General features: G+C 33.8%; 1 protein-coding gene across 1 annotated transcript; it reads right to left on the bottom strand.

Moving 5' to 3' along the window:
- Positions 1 to 16,132: 16,132 nt before the first annotated feature.
- Positions 16,133 to 20,794, bottom strand: LOC114747655 (G-type lectin S-receptor-like serine/threonine-protein kinase At1g11330; the record flags this gene model as incomplete). The annotated part of the gene is made up of 8 exons (XM_028936008.1): positions 16,133 to 16,939; positions 17,048 to 17,198; positions 17,272 to 17,509; positions 17,883 to 18,093; positions 18,170 to 18,333; positions 18,797 to 18,907; positions 19,337 to 20,529; positions 20,772 to 20,794. Coding segments are annotated over 8 exons (2,403 nt in total), but the record flags the coding sequence as incomplete, so codon positions are not given.
- Positions 20,795 to 22,627: the final 1,833 nt, after the last annotated feature.

Here is a 22,627-nt window from a genome sequence, read left to right as displayed (position 1 = left end):
TCAAGAGTCCGCACTCTTGAGTATCACACAAATGTAATTAATGATGAGTAAGTAATCTCTCTTGCAAAGTGAATAGATGATAAATACTGACGCTCAATATAATGAAAGAACAGAGTATTAAATGCAACAGTAAATGATCACAGACGGTAGCTCAGGTATTCAATTCACTTTCATTGATGCTTCTTCGCCCCTTTTATAGTTGAGGTCGTTAAGTAACCATTAGAAGGCAGATCTTCTAGCCATTGTGACTCCGTTTGTGTGTTTTCCTAGTTGCAATGATTCCACCATTAATGCTTCTGAGCTTCTGACAAAGTAGGTTACAGGCTACGTAATTATCTGTTGAAGAGCCGTTGGGATTTTCCTTTATAATCTGCAACAAAACTTTTACTCAATAAGTTGATCTTTGCAGTGTAACCCTTAAAGCAAAACTGAATACATGATCATATGATTATTCACTGTTTTCAGGTGGAATCAAATATTTGTTGAATATGCAGAATAATAATCTGAACAAATTTGATCGAAGTGCTGATCGATCGATCATGTTATAGATAATCAGAGTGAAAGCTTTTGACTCAGTTAATGAGGATTATCGATCAAGTGATGGATCATTGCTTTATCGATCACTTGATCGATAAAATGCAGCAGAGACACTTATGCTGATATGTAAACCAGAGAAAGATTAGAGTCACTTTTGATTATAAATCACTTACCAAAATAATCAAGATGATCATGCATACTAAAAATAGTTTGAAAGAAAATAGATAATTGAATATGAGAAATATCATAGCTAATTGAAATTGAATTGAAAGAGTTCCATGATCGATCAGTTAATCGAATACTTGTTGGTCGATCAGATTATCGATAATCCAAATATTACAGAAATGAAACTTCAGTCAATGTTGATCGAACACATTATCGATAAACTCAAGATCGATAATGTTATCGATAAACACCATGTGAAAAATATTCAGTGAAGAGTAAAGACTAAATAGATTGATCGAATAGGTGATCGATCAGTGAATGTTCGATCATGTTATCGATAAAATGTGAGACAGAGACTTTATCCTGAAGCATTTTATTGATCGAGTTATGTGAAAAAGAACTATGCAGAATGGTTAAATTATTGATAATGTTATCGATAATTTGATTATAGAAGAACCAAGTAAGAGCAGATGAAACACTGATTATCGATCATGTGATCGATAATTTGGTGATCAATCAAGTTATCGATAAGCAGCTTTGATAAGTACCTGCATTCAGAGAGTTAACAAACAATATTCGATCATATTATCAATAACTGGTTGATCGATAATGTGATCGATAAATGATGACAGAATCAAAGTGCAGAACGAGTAAAGTGTATTACCATTTATCGGAGTCTTTATCGATAACTGATTTATCGATCATGTGATCGATAAATACACTTCAGATTTGGTTGTCTTATCTGTTTCATTATCGATCAAGTGATCAATAATTCTCAGTAAACTTCTATGACCTCTATGTTAACAATGATCGATCATTTTATCGATCAGTCGATTATCGAACAGCTTATCGATCAAAATATTAGTTATGTTGCTTGTTTACACTGTCAATTTATCTGACAGCTTATCGATAAACACTTGATCCATCAGATAATCGATCAATACAATAAACCACTTTTATCTTACTTTGTTATCATCAAAACCATAATCCTAACAATAAGATCAGATTCTTTTTGCCTCTATTTGATAACTTATATAGCAAAAAGAAGAGATGTTACATCTACTCCCTTGTCCTATCTTCTAGTACTACTTTCTCCAAATTCAACCATACCACATCTCTGCTCCTTCTCACCAATATTCACTTCTCTTTCTTCATTTGGGGCTATAGATGTGAGGTTTTTCCTCTGCCAAACCTTCACTATTTCCTTTGTTTTGCTAGGCTGAGCCTCCTCATTTGATGGGATAGCATCTGAAGATTCAAGGAGCACCTCAAATCTTCCTGCCAAAGTTGCTTCTTGAGTTTCTCCCTTCACTGTACTTTATCTGTCATGTCCCTTCTGATTATCCTCTGCTAGTATTTGTTTGAAAGATCTTTTAGCTTTTACCCACTCTGCATACTCTTCTGTTAGGTTCATCCCCAGTGTGCTAAACAAAGACTACGTTTTTGGGTTCTCTGGTGGTGGTTAAGACATACTTTCCAGCAAGCTCACATTGAGTTGTGGCTGGGGCGATCCCTGTGTATTATGGGTGAAATGGCAATTATCTTGGTTATACCCGTATCTTCCACATTTAAAAAAATCACCTCTGATCCTTCGTACTTCACATTATAAGTCATCTTCCTCAACAAAATGAGATTGAAGTATATGATATAAATTGATTTCCACATTGACTTGTGCAAATTCTCCCCTTTCAACCGTGTTGCTTATTTCTTGACTTCTGGCTAAAGTATTCAAGTCTACCTTTAAGGCTTTCCCCACCATTTTCCCTAGTTCCTAAAGGCAATCTTTAGAATGAATATGGGAGGCAAAGTAGGAATTCTAGTCCAAATTTCAACTTTTTTCAATTTAATAGAATAAGGACTAAAGTTAGGACTCCACCTTTGAACAACCAAATAATGCCCTCAAATTAGCCAGGGCCTATCATATAAAAGACCGTTGCATAGATTCTTATCCTCTGACCAAAAAATGAAATAACCATTAGGAAGGTTGATGAGTTCAAAGTTCGAGGCTTTCAACATCCAGTGAACTCTATCTCTCGTCACTTCTAGTCCTAAAGTTTTCCCTAAAATGGTAATAATCAGAGTCTTTACATGGCTTACAGAGCTTCTTGAGTTGATCATCACTCATATTCAAGCATGGCAGACTTTCCACGAGTTTTCTCTATCCATCAATAACAACAGTTTCCTCTTTTTCTTTAAGCCATTCTTTCATTAGTTAGTCAAGATCACTCTCCTATGTATCACAATCAAATTATCAGTTCAGAAAATGCAGAAGTTACTTTAGCCAACGAAGAAGATGGAAAAATTAGTGTGGGTCAACATAATAAAGCTGCCAATTTAAACTCAAATGTACAAGATTTGTTTGCAAATGAAGATGAATATCAACACATCGGTAAGACCATAAGTTTTGCCCACCCGGTGAAAAAGGCAAGAAATAATCAAACCCAAACTCAAACAACAAAGCAAAGCTCTAGTATTGAACTTACAAGTAAAATTTGAGAGAAAATGATTATGCCCATTGAATTAACACATGAGCAAACCCAAAAAATCACACACGATTCCGCACTTCGTCTCAAATCTCGATCAACAAAAATCATAGATGTTGCTGCCCATTGTCTAAGATCTCATAGTCATTGTCATCATCTTTTGCCATCTCCGATCTTGATAAGAGTAAGGATGGCAAAACAGAGTCGAAGGTCAAATCTAGAGTTTGAGACCATTAGATGACATGAGATTTGAGATTTGCTAGTCGAGGCACTATGGCCTTTTCTTCCCTCGCATCACTCCGCCTTCTCAGGCCGTCGATCTTGGGATGTAATGGCTGTATTTCTCTCCAAGTTTGAATTGGTAAAATTGCCTTATTCTTCACTCTAAAGTACTGTTTAGATGAAAATCAAACCATGATTTTAAAAGTGTTTTTACGATTTACAAAATAAATATGTGGAGTAGTTTGCCTCGTTTTACAGAAAGTACTTTTAAGAAGCACTGTTGAGGGTTATCAAACACCCCCCAAGTTTTAAGTTGATGGTGGACTTTTTTTTTTTAGTCTGGGAGGGAGATATGAGTCGAGTAGATTAACCAAGAAAAACATGGGTGGGTATTTTTTCTTAGGAGGATTTTGGTACTTTTATTATAATATTGTGGGCCCCATAAATAAAAGTAACAACCATTAAGTTATTTTAACGGGGTTGATATTTTTACACCAAATTTAAACATGCGTTGATACATTTGCACATAAGAAAAATAAATGGTGTTAGATGCACTTTTAAAAAAAAATTGATAGATATTTTTACACCTTAACTCAAAAATCAAATCCACTACAACTAAAAGTGGATAAAAACGAACCAATTTTCAATTTTTTTGGTTATTTTTCAACTTTTTATTTATCATAATTCAATAATTTTTAACAAGAATTTAAAGTTTTGCAACCATAATTCAGCAGTTTGTAACACAAATTTGGCAATTTGCAAGTCAAATAATGTAAGGGTATTTCTGTCTTCACATACAAAAAATTTTGGTCAAGGGGGTGCAGTGAAATTAAATTTCAAAATTTTTTGAGAGGTTGACTGACAATAATTGGCTACTGAGGGGTTTTACTAAAATTTTCCCTAAAAGCATCCTCCATAATGGTATTTCTTGGTTGAGTTGTTATGCTGATAAGGCGAGTGAACTGCTTCATAGTGACCATGAGTGTGACTGAAGAAGTCCCAAAGGATCCGTAACAATTGTTTTATGTAAGATTATATTCTCTTTTTCCTAAAGACATTTAAGAGAATTATGATACCTTTAAGAAGGTGGGAACGGTCAGCCAAATGCAATAGCTGGGGTCTTTAACCATTGACAAAAATCTTGAGAGCTTAGATCATCAAATTTGATATTGAAACATTCAAACCTAAAAGCTCTTGCAAAGGAACAAGTGAAGAATATGTGCTCTATAGTTTCTTCTTCACAACAGCCAGACAAGCACAAGCCTGAAATATTGAGATGGTATCATAGAGGATATCAAGAAGACAAAGCTTTGTCAAGAAGTTTTCATATGAACATAAGGTACCTTACAAGCAAAGATATGGTCCATAAAAATTTTCAAAAAGGATCATTAACCCCAGATAAATGATGTCTCAGGCATAAGGAGAAACCATCCTTAACTAAATAATCACCATATTTGTTAACAGCCCGAATTATTCAATCAAGAATATTGGAGAAAGAAAGTAGGGTGCTTATAATTGCATTAGCAATATTAGAAGGAAATGAAGAGCATACTGGTTGACGATTCCAATGAATAAGATTCCAACCATGGGGATTAGGCATTAAGAGATCAGCCAGTACCTAAGGAGATCTGAGAGAGACTAGTTGATGAGCAAGAGAGTCAAGTTGAGAAGATCTTCCAAAGCATATGTCCGAGGTGTTACGACACTCTATTCTAAGAAAAGAAACCAATGTCACTGGTACCACAGTACCAAAACAGAAGTGCCAATGCCCTTTGTGCAAAGAAGATACAATGCTTCTGGTGCCACTGTGATAAGAGTACCATGGCACTTTGACGGAACCCAAAATGCAAAGTTTCATTTTTCTACCATAAAAAGACCTCAAGGACCCAATTTTCAACATTCTGGACGCCATCTTCGACTAAGAAATGAAGGAAGTTACTGGAAACATGTTTTTAGAGTAAAGTGGAGTTAGGTTTTGAGATTATTGAAGATCTTGGAGCTTCTTATGGGAAGCTCAGATTGAAGAGATTCAAGCTTCCTTTATTGGTTTTTCTAAACATCTTTCCACTTTCTTTCTTACTCTTTAATATGGACATGGGGATTCTATATATTTCTTGTTCTTTCTCAATTATGAGTAGCTAAACCACTTGTTCTAGGATTATTTCCAACTTTTGTATGGATTAAAACACGTTTATTCCTCTCTTTTAGCATTTATTGAATTTATGTGTTGAATTTATCTTAGGCTCAATGTTTCTTAGCGATTGACTAGCACCTGGAACATTTTTTTTAATCTTAATTTGACTTGAAAAAGATAATTGGGATATAGAACTTAGACAAATTTGTGCTGGACTTGATATTCACTGATTAAATGGATAGTTTATTGGTAACATAGAGATATAGTTACTAACCTAGTATTGTCAACTTAAGAGATTAAACATCTTATGGACAATTAAAATTTGGTTTTGACTTGAGAAAGCCTAATCAAATAATTCAGAACGACCTAAGGCAAAAAAACATAGTTTCATTTAATAGCTAGTTGAGAGGGATTTAGTTGGGTTTCATGAGATACACAGGGGAGAAATAATCATAAGCTCTAATTGTCTTGAAATAAAACTTGAAATTTAAGTTATTTTATTATTTTGTAACAACTAAATGTTACAATCTTTTAAATGATTTCACTCAACCTAATTAACAACACAAGTACTATAATTAACTGATTTTTGCCATAGTCCTTGTGGGAATGATAATTTTATACTACCTGTGACCCATACGCTTGCGGTTTATGTTTGATGGCGAACAAGTTCGTAAATCGATATCTAACTGATTCAAGCTTCCTTTGTTGTTGTTTTTTTTTCCCCCCTTTCTTTTCTTTCCCCTGCTCACTTTCTTTCTTAGAGCTAAGATGGCATCACCTCAGGTAAAGATGAGGACAAGGTCTAATGCAAATCATAAAGAGGCATCCACTTTTAGCAAAAAGAACTCCAATACCAAGAAAAGAGTTCGCTCTACTACAGCGGCTAAGGAACACCAGGTAAATGCTCTGTCACCTTCACTATTGTGTGTTTCGTTAGCTTGGCAGAAGTATGAAAGATGCTTCAAGGATAAAAGCCTCATTCAGGAAAGGTCGTTCCCTTATGATGACCCACATCCTGCATTTGCAATTGGTCAGCAGAATCACTGGAGACTATTGTGTAGCTGACATGAGATTGGCTATAGGATGTTAGTGAGGGAATTCTTTGCCAATGCATTATTTTGTGAGGAAGGTGACTATTTTGTTCGAGGCTCTGAAGTCATAATTACAATTGATTCCATTCGACAATATTATAACCTGCTAGTCATTCAAAATTGCAAATATCAAGAAATGATAGACGATAAGGCTAATCTTCCATTGGCTCTGATAGAACAACGAATCACTAAAGGCAACAATAAGGGATTCTTGTGCTCATAGTTAAGGGAGGCAGCCAAATTCTGGCATTACTTCTTGCACTATAATGTCTTGCCTACCTCACGCCTGAAACAAATTTCAGCCCCTCGAGCGGCACTTATCTATTACATTGTGGAGGGCTTTCACGTGGATTTAGCCGCCATCATATACAAAACACTGTCCATAAAGAGGATGGCCACATCACCAAGGGAACAGATTTTCACCATGATTTACCCCCATATAATTTCAGCTTTGTGTGTCGTAAAAAATGTCCAATATTCTGCTCTTGACAAGCTTGAACCACCACAGCCTTTTCATGTGGAGAACTCTGATACAGCCATTGCAAAGGAGAATGCATTGAATGCAGCTGTTGCACATGGCATTGAGTCCATTGGTGAAGAACAGAATATAATAGATACGAGTACATCTAAAGCAAGCATACCAACTAAAGAGGCCTTTGAAGAGAAAATCCTTCATGAGCTTGCTGAGCTGAAAGCAACGGCTAAAACACGTTTGGATCAGCACCAACTAAAAGTTATGAACGAGTTCACCTCTTTCCCTTTTCATTTGTGGGGAAAATTACAACTAAATATCTCATCTTATCAGCCTTCCGTTCAAAGTTTGGAGAAAATTATAATTAAACCCCATCCTCTTTCCCTTTTACTCCTTGATGGGAAAAACACACAACTTAAGCTTAAGAACTACATGCAGTGAAAATATTTTCTCACCACTTACAAGAATTTCTGAGTAAACAAAACAAGTATATGACAAAAATTAAATAGTACAAGAAACACTAAAATTATTAACATAGAAAACCCCTTAATGTAAGGGTAAAAATCACGGGTCATCCAGACAAAAAAAAAAAAAAGTTCACAATTCCACCATGATTAAAATGGTATAGAAGAGAACCTCAATAGTACCCTTATTTAAATATTGTTAACTAGTTATGATAAAGATGAAAATTAATAACTGTATATTTTATAATTAAATATGTGTAGATTTGGATGTATTAGTGAAGATCTATAAATATTTTGTATGAATTTAATTTGTTTATTTTCTTTAAATTTAAGTATTAAGATAAAAAGTAATTTTTTGACAAAGTTTTGCTCATATTTTTCCCATGAAAGGAGATCTAGAATAACTGAAGAGGAAAGGAGTAGGAATAAAAGGATGGGATAATTATACTTTCTCCAAACTTTAAAAGGAAGGGGTGGCAGAAACTGACAAAATGTAGCATTTAGTTGTAATTTTTTTCACAAATAAAAAAGAATTATTTATTGAAATGCTGCATTTTCGGTAAATTCGTCCACGGTCTGATGAAGTTCCACTTTGACACTTTGTTTTATTTTTTCCCGTTTATTTTTTACTGACTACTTATATTTAGCAGTTAGCACCTCATTCTTGAAAGCAAACTCAGGTTTAAGCCAAGGCAACTCTGCTAGTTGTTCCTCACGCTTTTGTTCTCTGTCCCTAATCCCCAAACTTGATTAAGAAGCACGGTTAATGGATGAACTACTTGACAAATATCCTGTTTAAGCTTTGATATTTTCCGGACTCCTGCATTTTGAACCCTTATTGTATTTTGCTAAACCATGGTTAATTAGGTGCTTAGAAATTGCCTTATAATATTATTATGATCGAAATAGTCATAACTACTTGACAAGAGTTTTACATATGCCTATTAGCACAATAAAATAGATGCTCAAAACTTTTAAAGTGAAAAGGATTGCATTAAACAAATGCCATGATACCAAAACACTCCTCAACATACAAGTGCCAAGACTATCATTCTAGACAGGTGGCAAAATATAATTAGCATCCTTATACTTTACATTCAGCATCTTAAATGACAGAAGAGTGGCAATATCATTGCCTTCTCACAAACTATATTTAACATCCAAAGTTACGGTCTATTTCCACATCAAAAGATTTTGTCTGGAAAGATCAGATTTCTGCTGCCCTGCCTTGGTTATCTTCCTCATATGTGTTTCCTGTATCTGCATACTGTCCGTGCAAATCCGTAGTGACTTCCTTCTTTTTTTGGATGAAGAAATCCATAATGACATCCTTGGTTTCAGCATTGTGCATTATATCAGTAGAATTTGTCATAGAAGTTGACTTAATTTCTCCTTCATCCATAACTGCCTTGTACTTCACATCATCGACAATAATATCTTTCACTGCTTAATAGCAGAATTTGTCCTCTCCCATCTTGTTTATGAATCCCATTATCTTGTTCATTTTGATAACAAGGAACACTAATTTAATCAGAAGACCCTGAAACAATTCAATCAATTGATGTTATTAAAGAATAGATGACCATGAAATGGTACATTAGTATGTTAAATTAGATACCAAGGCAATCGATTGATGACTGCTGTTGCCTTGTAACTTCCTCAACGCAATTTACTAGCAGCATCTACTAAAGTTTTAGAAAAGAAAAGCGAAGACACAATTCAGAGAAGGGAGTAGTTTTTTAGGAAAAAATTCAGGGAGGGGAGTAAGGCGTAGTATGTGAAAGAGCTTAGGATTTGTCAGGCCAAAATTACTTTTTGTAGAGTAAGCCATCGATGATTTGACCAATCAAGAAGTTGAATAGATAATTGCAGTTGGCGGGGAAGATTCGACAAGCTCTGGTTTGAATGTTAGAGAACCATGCAAACAGGGCCACAACATCGATGCGAGAAAATGAGAGCGCGTTTGAACTTACCCCACACGATGGCATACATATTACGTCCTTAATCTCAAGCTTTGCGCTATTGGAACTGCTAGTGGCTTGCATCCACTCAAACTTGCATCAGCAAGGATATCTAACAAATACTTCCTTTGTGTTGGCACAATTCTTTTCTTAGACCTTGCAATTTCAGTTCCCAAGAAATATTTCAGGACCCTAAATCTTTAATCTTAAAGTGGCTATGTAAGTAAGCTTTCAGCTTTTTCATGCGATCCTCTGAACTCCATGTAATCAGTAAGTCATCAACATAAACCAATACTAAAACAAGTCCATTACTGTGCCATTTAATAAACATGGAATAATCATTCCTACTTTGCAAGTAACCCGTATTAGTCAAGGCACAAGTTAGTTTACTATTCTATTGTCTAGAGGTAGAGCTGGGAATGCGGGCTGGCGGTGCGGATACGGGCCAGCCCGCAGCGGTGTAGGCCAAAAGCAGTGCGGGCTGGCCCGCCGGCCTGCCTAACTTTTTTTTTTTTTTTTTAAAAATATTATTTGTATAAGTTTGGGCTTAGTTTGTAATGTTAAAATTGGACTTGGAGTTTTAAACTTGAGTAATGAGTTATAATAAAATAATGTGAGGATTAATTTATAATTTGAGAAGATATTTTAAAAAAACTAACACATATTTTTTTCTAAATAATTAATTTGACTATTTTTCTTATCCAAATTAATTAAGTAGATTTTTTATGTATGTATTACATATGCAATTACATGGATGAGAAGATGTAAATATGAAATTTGGGGGTTAAAATCTTCCAATTATATTGTATAACATATTAGAAATTATATAAAAATTAAAATTAAAAAAAAAAAAGCGGGCTAGCCCGACAATCGGCGGGCTGAAAACGATGCGGGCTGGCATTTTGCCAACCTGAGCTCGCCATTTTTGGCGGGCTAGCGGGCTAGGCCCGTATTACCAGCTCTATCTAGAGGCTTGTTTAAGCCTGCATAAAGATTTTCTCAAACAACAAACCACATTCTCTTCCTTACTCTCTTACTCTCAAAACTGTAGGGCAAAGACATGTAAACTTCTCTTCCTGCCCAAAAAGCATTTTTATATCCATTTGATAAATGTTCCATTTATTTGCAGCTATAAGTTTAAGAATGATTCTAACAATGACCATTTTGACTACCACAGAAAAAGTTTTATGATAATCAATTCCTGCCTTTTGGTTGTAACCTTTAGCCACCAAACTATTTAGATTTTTTCCTTCTTTTACAATAATTATATCAGAAATATTGTTTCTTACTTTATGAATTTCAAAAGGTCTATTATCACTGTATACATGGTACATATTTTTATGTACCGTTTAAATGATTTTATTAATTTTAATATATTATATCATTAATTTCAACGTTCTTTTTAAAATCTTATAAAATAAGAAAAGTAGAAAAAAAGGATAAAATTTCAATCTCATTGATTTGAAGTGACGGAAACAAGTGTGTGAAGGATAGTGAGTGGCATGAGTGACTAAGAGAAAAGAAAAAAAAAAAAAAGAGTTTTCAATGGGATCAACTTGAAATAGGGAAAATTTGTTAAAACCCCTCATTTGACAAGTTAATTAGGAAATGAGACTTGCAATAAATGTAAAAGTATAGGCCTCTCAAATGTTAGTAAGTATGATAGAAAGAAGATCATATTACCCTAACAGATACAAATTGCATATTATGAATCTTCACTTGTACATAATGGATTCTTATTTGCATGTAACGGATTCTCATTTGCATTTGACTAATTGCATATGATGGCTACTTATTTACATACAACTCATTGCATATGATGGTGCTCACTTGTATATGACATACGCCTACTTGCATATAGGTTTACTATGTAATACAAATGTTAATTGTATATAACAGATACTCATTTGCATATGATGAGTACTTACTTGCATATAGGTTGATAATGTAATATGGATGTTCATTTGTTTATGATAGATGTTCACTTGCATATGACAAATGCTTATTTGCATATGATAAATCCCTACTTACATATGGGTTTATTGCGTAATCAAATCTTTATTTGCATATAGGTTCTTATATTATTGCATTATACGAATACTAATTACATATGTAAGTGAGCATCTATCATATGTAATTAGAATTTGTATTAATGAATAACATGCAATAAAGACTGATATGCTATTAGGGATCAATCATATGTAAGTAATCATCTACTATATACAATTAGCATCCATTTTACGTAAGAAACCTATATGTAAATGAACATTTGTCAATTCGTGAGGATTCTCATATGTAATTAACATCTATCAAGGTGATGTGATATGCTTTTATCACACTTACTCATACTCGAGAGGTCCAGACCTTTACATTCATTGCAAGCCTTATTCCCAATTACTTTGTTAAATAGGATTTTTAGCCAATTTTCCCCCTTAAGATATTAAAAGATAGGCATGGCTAATTAAATTAGTTGGGATGTTACATAATATTTTGCTAATTTTTTTTCCAGCATGACATAATATTTCTCACCATCACAAAATCCCTAAAATTTTGAAGGGGAGGAAGAGAAGGAGGGAATTACAAAAGTACAAAATTTTATACCTCCTATCTTTTTTTTTATTTTTCCTAATCCAACACACTCAGTCTTTATCTCTTCCTCTTAAGAAGCTCTAGCCGAGTAGGGCCTAACTGCCTAGTTAGGATATAAATTAAGGATTAATTTTTCTTGAAGTGAAAATTTATTCATGGAACTATTTCATTATGAACGTCTAACAATATAAACTTTTGTTGTTGCAAAAATATACATGAAGCTTTTAAAATTGTATAAAACTACCATGGCTATTAAGTCAACTAATGTTGATTGCTTAACAAACATGTAGATAAAAAAAAATGATATAAAAATACCTATGGTGTTTTCAAAATGGTGCAAAAATGCTATAGCCATTGGAAACTTCAGGTGCATTTTACACTATTTTCATTATTAACATATTTGTTAAAAAATCAGTGTTAGGTGACTTAATAGCCATGGCATTTTTACATAATCTTTAAAAAATTTCATGTATACTTTTATACCCTAAAGATGTTTATGGTGTTAAATGTCCATAATGAAATATTTTATGGGCAAAGATTGATTATATATCTAAACTTTCGTTTTGGTAAATTTCACAAAAACAGTCCTTTTAAGGTAATTTGCACCAAAAAAATGATTTGTGATAATAATAATTTAAACATTTTTAATATAATCAATATCAGAAAACATCATCCAACCATGAACAATTTCATAAAATCCATTGTACTCAAAATCATCATATTTAATAAATCTCATCCGAAATTTATTCTTCCAAGCACTGATATTAGGGGTGTTCAAAGTCGGCCCGTTCCGGTCCCGATCTTATTGGGACGGGACGGATCCGTCCCAAAATTTTTCGGGACGGGACGGGACGGGACACGGGACGGGGTCGTCCCGTCCCGGTCCCTTTTTTTTAAAAAAAATTAATTTTTTTAATTTTTTATATAATATCATTTTTTCATATTTTTTTTAAGATTTGAGACTATTGTATGGAACTATGGATATATTTATTTAGAGTTTTTATATTTGTTAATGATTTGAGATTATTGATGATTAGAATTTTTAGCAAGTTTTTATTGTGTTAAAAGCTTTTGTTTAGAGTTTTTAATAACTATTATATGTAATATTTTGAGCTTTTGTTTAAGAGTGCCCAAACAAATAAAAAAGATGTTTTTTATAAGATTTAAGCTCAAAAAAATATAATTAAAAAAATTAGATTTTTTTAAAAAAATTAAAAAAAATTAAAAAAATTAAAAAAATTAAAAAAAAATATTATTTCGGGACGTCCCGTCCCGACCGGGACCGGGACAACCCCGGGACGGGTCGGGACAGAAAATCTGTCCCGTTACTGTTCATCAGGACGGAACCGGGACGGGCCTGTCCCGGTCCCGGTCCGTCCCGTGAACAATGATATGCATGACCTTCTAAATAAAGTACAGTTACAGTAATATAGGAATTAAACACAAGTGAAGCGCAAATTCCTATATGACGCCAAGTATTTGGTGAAGAATCATGTCGTACTTTTGTTATGCCACGAGTCCCAGCGGTGTAGGTAAATGATCCAGCTTGCATATCACTGTCAAATAGCAATTGACAATTTCAGATCACAAAAAAATAGGCTAAGATGATTATCATACAAAATTATCTATCTGGTCTTACTAGAATTAACACGCCTGTAAAATTGGAGATGCTAAAGAGACTCAAAAGAATGCCCATGCAGCAACCTTAACATTAGATACATCAATTGCATAGACTTTAAAAAAATATATCATAGTTTCAAATGCAGTTTTTGATACCACTAGCCGGATACCCAAGTGTTTATATATCAAGTGTATCAAGTTTACTACTAGCAAGTCTAACAGGAACAGACCAAGGAAGATAATCATAAGGCTCTGCTACTATAGAAACAACCAGGTCTAGAACATTGATAACCAGGATTCCCACTATGATTGAATAATTGTTAGGGAGAATCACTATTAAATTCTAAAGAAAAAATTTAATTACCAAAAAATCTGTTAACAGCTAAAGAACTTGCAATGACAAGTATAGAAAATGACAACACATCTAAACTGCTCCCTTGTCATTGAAACTTTTTGGTAATTAAACCCTTTCCTTGAGGCCTTATAATAATTCTTCCTAATTTTTAACATGTATTGGTCCAGAAAAGAATTTGCAGCTCCTAATCACAGATAAAATATAGCTGCACTTTATGCATCCTCTTAGCTTCAGATCATTCAGACACTGACATTGAAGTGAATTTCTTATAAAGCACCATCTCATTATCCGACAAGTCAAATTTCTTTAAATGATGAACAGATTAGATATAATTATTTTAAAATTATGGTCAAGTCAAATTACTTGCGTTAGGTAACTTATCAGAAACAGAAGAAACACAATACCCACTTCAACTTTAACAAAATTATGACAAAATCAAGGTGAAATGCAGGCAGTTCTATTATAGGCCGAAATGATGCTTGTTGACTTGAGCATCATATTGCTTTTTGCTGTTTAGTTGCTGAGGTGCTTATAGTCAAAAACTTAGAGCAAAAGGTGTTTACTCCCTTAAAAGATGCCATTACACGTTTTGGAGGGAACGAACCCTCCCATCTTGATTGACTTCACCCAAGGTTATCATACAAATAGCAGTATAAAATAAAACTTACACAATTATAAAGCAACAATTCAAAGTTATAAACAATATGCTACTTTTGTTAGCATCACACACATGAAAGAAAAAATGAATACAGAAAAAGTCAACTAAGAGATAAACTCTATGTAGCTTATCAAGCTGTTATCATCAAAGTAGATCTCTCCACCTTCTACATGACTATAGAACGCAATTTCACCTAAGCCCTCAAAATCATTTGATATACAGCCTCAATATAATATATATACTAAACAGAAAACAATCCAAACACTGACGTATAAATCATATATACTATACAGACAGATCCAATTTGTGATATGCCAGAGAAAAGGACTTACTTCCTTGCGATATAGTTAGTAAACAAATTGTGAGATTATGCTAGACAAAGAAGGAACTCATTCTTTTGCTGTCTAATATTCTAATATAAGGAAGATCCGATATACTAAACAGAGGAGGAAGATATCTCATATCTGTAATTTCTATTAGGACGTAGGGTAAGGGAATCTGAATTTCTTGTATTATTCATGATCAAAAGGTAAGTATATACAGGAGAGATAAGCCTAGGCATTTATGGCTCGTAATGACATGATAATACCCTAAGAGTAACATCTTAATAACATCTGATCCTAAAATATATAATGTCTTTACAATTTCTAATATTCTTCTCCCCCTTCACTATAATTCTGATTTCTCCCTCCCACTTTCTTCCCTCAACAGCCCCTCGAAACGTCACAAACTCACCTCCATTCTTCACTTTAATCTTATTATAGTCATCTTGAATTATCTTGACAGACCACAAAAACTCTGACGTCAGGTTCACTCTCTCCCATGCTTTGCTCAAACACCAGAAACCTCCCCTTTATCTTTTGCTTGTTTGTTTAAACTATCTCTTATTGATGCGTGTAACTAAACCTCCACTTATTTCACATAGAATTGACAAATGAAAAGAACTCAGCCCGTAAAATGCACAAAATCAAGGAAGATAGAGGGGGAAAAAAAGTTTCAACTAATAGCAAAGACATACAAAGGGATCTGAAAGTAGGATAATCAATTGGAGCCAATGTAGGGAGATAGAAAAGACGGAGGGAGAAAATACCATATGGGGTGAGGGAAGAAATCATATCCAGCAATTCGCAAGAGGGAAGAAACTGAAAGAGAAAAGAGGGAGGAAGGTGAGAAGTCTCGTGCCTACCTAATGGAGGATAACGACGTTCATTGCTGGCATGAGAGACCAGATGGAGGTTAACTACACATTAATGTAACAATAAAGACGTTCATTGCTGGCATGAGAGACCAGATGGAGGTTAATTACACATTAATGTAGCAATAAAGAATGCAGTGTAATTCCGTAACAATAACAAATTAATATTTAGAGACTTGAAAATAAAATCAGATAGCTAAAAGTAAAATAGATAGAACTAGAAAATCAATAAATAAAAAGACGGAAAGTTACACAATACAACAATATTGATTGGACTTACCAAGGTCAAGTCCTCTTGAACCCAAGGAATTTTCTTCACCATCAAAACAATTACAATGGTTGGTTTCCAAGCTCGGTATCAACTTGTACAAAAGATTTATAAGCTCACCAACAACTTCAGGTTTTTGTTAATATCACCTGGAACTTACAAAAGTCTAGGTTTCTACTCAACTCACCCTCGGCTGATTTCTCCCACTAAGTAAATTTACAAAATATGAAAATATAGACCTATATACACAAGCAATATGCTCAAGCTCAAGGAAGTAGACCATTATCCTGGCAATAACTCCCCAGTTAAGTAATCACGCATTATGATGGGAATGCCCAATTCTCACCAGCAAGATGGACCAAATTAGGTACAACTACAAGAAAAAGGAACAATATATTTTTGGCAATATATTTCTATCTCCCCTCAAAATTAGAGATAGTTACTTTATTGATGGAACATAATTCATTACTTCTTGGACTTTGTTCTGTTGCATGAGACATAGTCTGCCTAAGGATGAATGCGGGTTGGCTTGGGGGAGGAAGATCTACAATCTCACTTTGAAGCATTGACATTACCGAGGCCATAATAGGCCTATCCTTTGCAAGTTCTTGTACACATAAAAGACCTATATGTGTGCACTTCAATATATCTTCATGAAAGATTGGATCATATATTCGTGGATCTATCAGCGGTATAACATTGGCATTGATCCATAATTTCCATGCCTGTGGAAAATAATAACGAGAGAAAATGATAGTAGTCAAATATAACTGCTGTTTTCATCAAGACAAAAGCTTTTGCAAGAAAGAAGGCTGCAAATTGAAGAGGCTTACAAATCCTAAAAGTGTCAAAGATTCTGCATCTTCATAAAAGCTAGTGTTTTTCCTTCCACTAATAATCTCTAGTAGCAAAACACCAAAACTAAAAACATCAGATTTCTCTGAATAGAGTCCCTCAGTTGCATATTCTGGGGAAATATATCCACTGCATTTAAACAATAAATCGTTAAGTTCTCAATATGCTATTGATCTTGGACAAAAGGGGGGAAAAAACTTACTATGTTCCAACAATTCTTTCTGTATTTGCTTGATTTTGACCACCTCCAAAAAGTTTTGCCATCCCAAAATCTGATATCTTTGGATTCATCTCTTCATCCAACAGTATGTTACTTGCCTTCAAATCCCTATGTATAATTCTTAATCTGGAATCTCTATGAAGATAAAGTAATCCTCTAGCTATTCCTTCAATGATGTTGAAGCGCCTTCTCCAATCTAAGTACTTTTGTTGCAGCGGATCTGCAAAGGATTATTTTGGGAAAAAATTGATGACAAAAAGCAAACACTGAAAAGAAGATTCTTCATCACTCCCAATAACTTACTTGGCATTGTGACTTAAGACATGTACCTTAAGTCCTTAACTATTTCCCTGTAAATAGACCATATAAAATGTTCATACACTCCATTGAACATGCATATCAAGAAAATAAACAAACATGCATCACTACGAAACACGGGAAGCTTACATCAGTTAAACTAAGAGCGATACTATAAAAATGTGTTTCTTTAAATATTCATAAACATAATGAAGTTTCCACTTTTTCCCTATCCCTCTTATGTAATGAAAGGAAACATCAAATTTAGTAAAATAGGTATCAGAATATACACTAACCAAAGATATATGCATCCAAGCTTTTGTTTGTCATGTATTCATAAACTAATATCTCTTCATCTTCTTCAATGCAACAACCAAGTAGTCTAACAAGATTTCGGTGTTGAAGATTGGAAATCAACTCCACTTCATTAATAAACTCTTCAATGCCCTGCCTAGATGATCTTGATAATCTTTTTACTGCTATTTCTTGTCCGTCTTCAAACTTTCCCTGAAATCAAATGATAAGAGACCTAATTTCTTAAGATTTGGAAAATAATTAAATTAAAAAAGAAAATGAAAACTACCTTGTAAACAGGACCAAAACCGCCCTGCCCAAGTTTATTTGCCAAGTCAAAGTTGTTTGTTGCAATTGCCAACTTTCTAAAATAAAAAAATGATAGCTCTTGATTATGAGCTTGCTTCAAGTTTGAAATCCTTCTTTTGTCATGAATCTGCATCTGCGTTTTCCCTGCATTTTACACATTTTTTCACCTCAAAATCATTGAGAAACATATATTGTTATTCTAATTCTAGGTTACTATAGCCATGAATCAGCTACCAGCTCTGATATAATCTTTGTCAAAATGCTGAAACTCATGTTCACAGGAATTTCTAAGATTTCAAAATTTCTTTGCATCCTATATATCTAAATGATAATAATGATCTCTCCATCTTTCCCTTGTATGTATGCATGCATCAGGATGTATTTATATATGTATGTGTGTGTAAAAGAAAAGGATAAATTTAACTTCAATTATCTAAAAGCTAATGATAATTTCTATACTGAAAAATTAGTATTAAATTTTGTGATAGAAGTATGTTTTCAATGACTGCTCTCAATCTAGATATGCTCTTATATTTCTTATATCCATGTCAAGCAAGTTGGCCCAAAAAAAAAAAAAAAATCACGTCAAGCAAGTGTTTAAGATTACCTTTTTGCTTTGACCTCATCTTCCATAAGAAATATCCCAAGGCCATGATAAAAATTGTTCCTATCAGAGTTGGTATTATAATAGGTGTTACCATGTTCCTCCTGGCCTTATCTATATCAAAGAAAAGAAGAAATTCAGATAGTCTCCATTTTCTGACAATATGTTCAACACTGTTGCATATATTATCATCAAAAGTGAATTTAAAAAACAAAGGAAATTCCCTAAGCATTTATTATAAAATTCACTCATAACTAGATAACATGTGCACTTGTTTTGCTATCAACCATTACGTTAGTAGATCTCTTCAATGAAAAATGACCCCACATGTGATAACTTTATGGAAGAACCTAATAACAGTATCAATCACACGTAGGATAAGAAGTACCAACGTTCACATGGATATTTAAAATGACAAGACATCACGAGATAGATAATGCCTAAATTAAATCTGAACCTTTGTTTTAAATCCTATACAGGTTAAACAGAAAACAAGTGTGTCATTAAGTGTTTTAAGGAGCTTTCTTTCATTAAAAGAGATACCTAGTTCTGAGTAGGCCAAACGTATGAAAAGATCAACTCCTCCAACTGAGAAACTTTGTATGTCAAGTAAATCTGCATTCCATACCATACAGCCAAGGCTTTTATCATAGGCATAAGCTATACAAGAGCTATTCTTCAGGCATCGAGTTTGGCAATCTGCAGAATCCTTGGCAAAGTTAGAAGGTGACGCTTCTGCATGATCTGGTAGCTTTACCCTCTCCAGCTTCAAGAACCCATCTGGCTTGCTGGCTTGAGAAAAATTTTTGTCCCTCTCTTGCTGAAGTGCTTCTCTTCTCACGCACCCACTGGTCCAATTTTGCCTTCCCCATTCTTCTTCGTTATTTGGTTCAAACCCTCTCAAGCAGCTGCAAATTGGTGAGCTTAGAGAATTGCAGATCCCAAATGGGCCACATTTGCCATAAATATCACACACAGAATTCTCACTTACCCACTCACGATCCCATAAATTCGTGTGAGAATTCCAACGTTGTTTTTTGAGTTTACCTTTGTGACCTAACTTTAGAGTTAGCAATGCAGACTTGTCTGTGTAATGAAAATATAGGTCAAAACTCCCTCCCAGCTCTCCTTGCATCTGAAACTCATTTAGGGACATAGATGAACTCTGGGGTACCCCAAGAAAGTGTGTGCCATTCCAGGGACCACTACGCCAGTAAGGATGATTTTCTTTCCATACAAACACTTCAGTAGCATTAAGAGGTTTAAGGCCGCAAGAAAATCCTCCATAGGATGGATCTGATGTACTTTTCCATGATGTAAGTTGCATATTAGTACTGAATTTCATGTTTTGTAATAATGTATTATCAGGATGCTGGAAACTCTGCCACAGGAATGCGCCAGTCGTTCTATCAATGAGTACAAGGTTGCCAGAATCTAAGAGTTGGGCACTAGAATTTGATGCCATTGAGACATTGGTTGACCAAACAACCTGTTTTTGCCCATTCAAAACAACAAGATTGCCATTCCCTGATATTGTGAGAATCCCTGAAGGATCTGTCAGTGGGTCGTTTTTGTTAGCCACCCAAACAACAGAGGATTCAGACATGAACCAAATTCCTAGGTAGCAATTTGTGGAATTCCGAGGCCTGAAGAATCCCAGAGTGAACATGCCATTATTCGAGCTCACTGTTTCACGTTCTTGGATCAACACAGATGGTGCGACAGTGTCCAAGCCACTAACAAGAAAAGTGAAAAGATACACGAGAACAGCAAGTAACAAGCAAGCATTCTCACTGAATCCCATGAAAACCATGATGATTATAAGAAATACAGAAAAAAGAAAAAGGGTTTGGTCGTCCAACACTGCAAGCAATGCTAGTAATTTTATAATATACTATTAAACTGAAAAAAAAATTGGGAGTTCGCAGGGACTTTCACCAAAGACTTCTAAGACGGCTGAATTAATATTTCTACATACCGTACAACTATTGAATCTTCTAGTATTCATCGATCCTAGTCTGCTAAACAAGGTGTGAACAATAGAATTCTGACGCGTACCCGTGATTTTCTCGCATTTATCTGTGTCCCACATGCTTAAACTTGAAGTTAGCAGAGAAAGTTCGGTCTTCTCTAATCGCAAAATGAACAGAAGAGCTTCAACCCTTTTCACTTCCAAAGCAAAAGCAGAAAGTGTGATGTCCAAATTGTTCAAAACAAAGTTGGCCAAAAAAAAATGTTTCAAAAACAAAAAATTAGTTAAATTAATTATTTATGAAAAATATGTTTTTATTTTTTTATTTATTAACGTTTGAACTAAACTCCCTTGTTGTAAGCCATTGACATAAATAATTTGGATAAAATATTGTACATTAAGAACACTGTGAACTGAGGTCAAAATAAATTCTCTAATTAACTTTTATATTTTTTTTTTTAAAGTTCTCTCTTATTAATACTTCTTTGGTTACTATCCACCCAGCTTAAAGTTATTATCATATTCTTATATTTATAAAGTGAAAAAGTGGATATTTAATCTTTTAACCTCACACGATGCTTTATTTTAGTTCATGAATTTTGTAAAATGTCTCCTCCATCTTTGAACCTTATGCCCTTAAAAAGAGAAAGATCTCCCAAAAAAACCACTTAAATTCTAAAATTACAAAAAGAATGCTAATATATCAAAGAACAGATTGGTACAGAGTAGCAATCTAGTATTTCAATATTTAAACAAGAATAGTCACAAGAGCTCTGAATATAAAAATAATCAATACTTCAGTAAAAATAATTGATAGCTAAATAAAAAGTCACTAAAAGAGTAGTCAGCACTAAAACTTCAACCAGAAATACTTAGGCGGCATTCTAAAAAAAGAGGGAAAAATTACTAGAGGCAAAATTGTAAAATTATCAACATATCAAAATTCCAATTTGGTCATGAATATTGATTTGGGATTTTAGAAATTGTGTCACCATTTTGGAATTTGGAATTTCAAATGGTATTTATTTATCATTTTCCTTAAAAAAATGCCTACATAGAAATTTTAAATATTACAAAAGATTTTTAAATATTGATAAATTAAGTTTAATTTTTAATATAATAGTTATTGTTAACAAAATTATTATTTGATACTAATAATGTACTAATGTAGAGTTAGATAAATGAAAAGATATTTCATCAAATTAAAAAATAAAACTAAAAGCTCGTAAGTCCAAATATCTGTTTTTCATCCATTAATTATCAAATATTTATACACGCGCTTTTGTGAATTTGGAAATCCAAATTTAGACGCGTGTGTAATGGAAAAATTAGATTCAAAGGAATATTGGAAAAGAGGAGAGAGAGATTTTGTTGGACCGAAACAGATTTTTGCGTTTCTTTCAACGTCATGACTCAGATACAAAGCATAGACCATAAATTTTGGTCCAATTGGCGGGTCAATGAAGCAAATGCTTTTGGCCAAATAATGGCTTTTCTAATGTTTGACCTTAAATACTTACGGTCAACTACTCCGATCATAATCATTATATAAGGTACGCATTTTTCTAATTTTGATTTAGACATTGGGCTTTTGAATTCCCACCCCCCTCCCAAAAAAAGTCTAATATATATCGGTAGAATATAAACAATACTGGATGCGTTGAAAATGTTGAGAGTTCATATTAATGAATACTATATTTTAGATTATCAATTGAAAGAGACATTGCAACTGGTAAAACTATTGAATTTGTACAATGTGATATGGTTCTATAAAATTGAGGGCTAACCCATGAAATAATATAACTCTTGATTCATAAGGTAATTCTAACTAATTCATATAACTTGAAAAGAAAATTAGTTGC

Source organism: Neltuma alba, unplaced genomic scaffold, assembly GCF_004799145.2.
Source record: "Neltuma alba isolate B1F8T4 unplaced genomic scaffold, ASM479914v2 tig00000901_pilon, whole genome shotgun sequence".
NCBI classification, from domain to species: Eukaryota; Viridiplantae; Streptophyta; class Magnoliopsida; order Fabales; family Fabaceae; genus Neltuma; species Neltuma alba.
The sequence above is the reverse complement of the archived record's forward strand: the minus strand, read 5'-3'. Positions and strand labels throughout refer to the sequence as shown.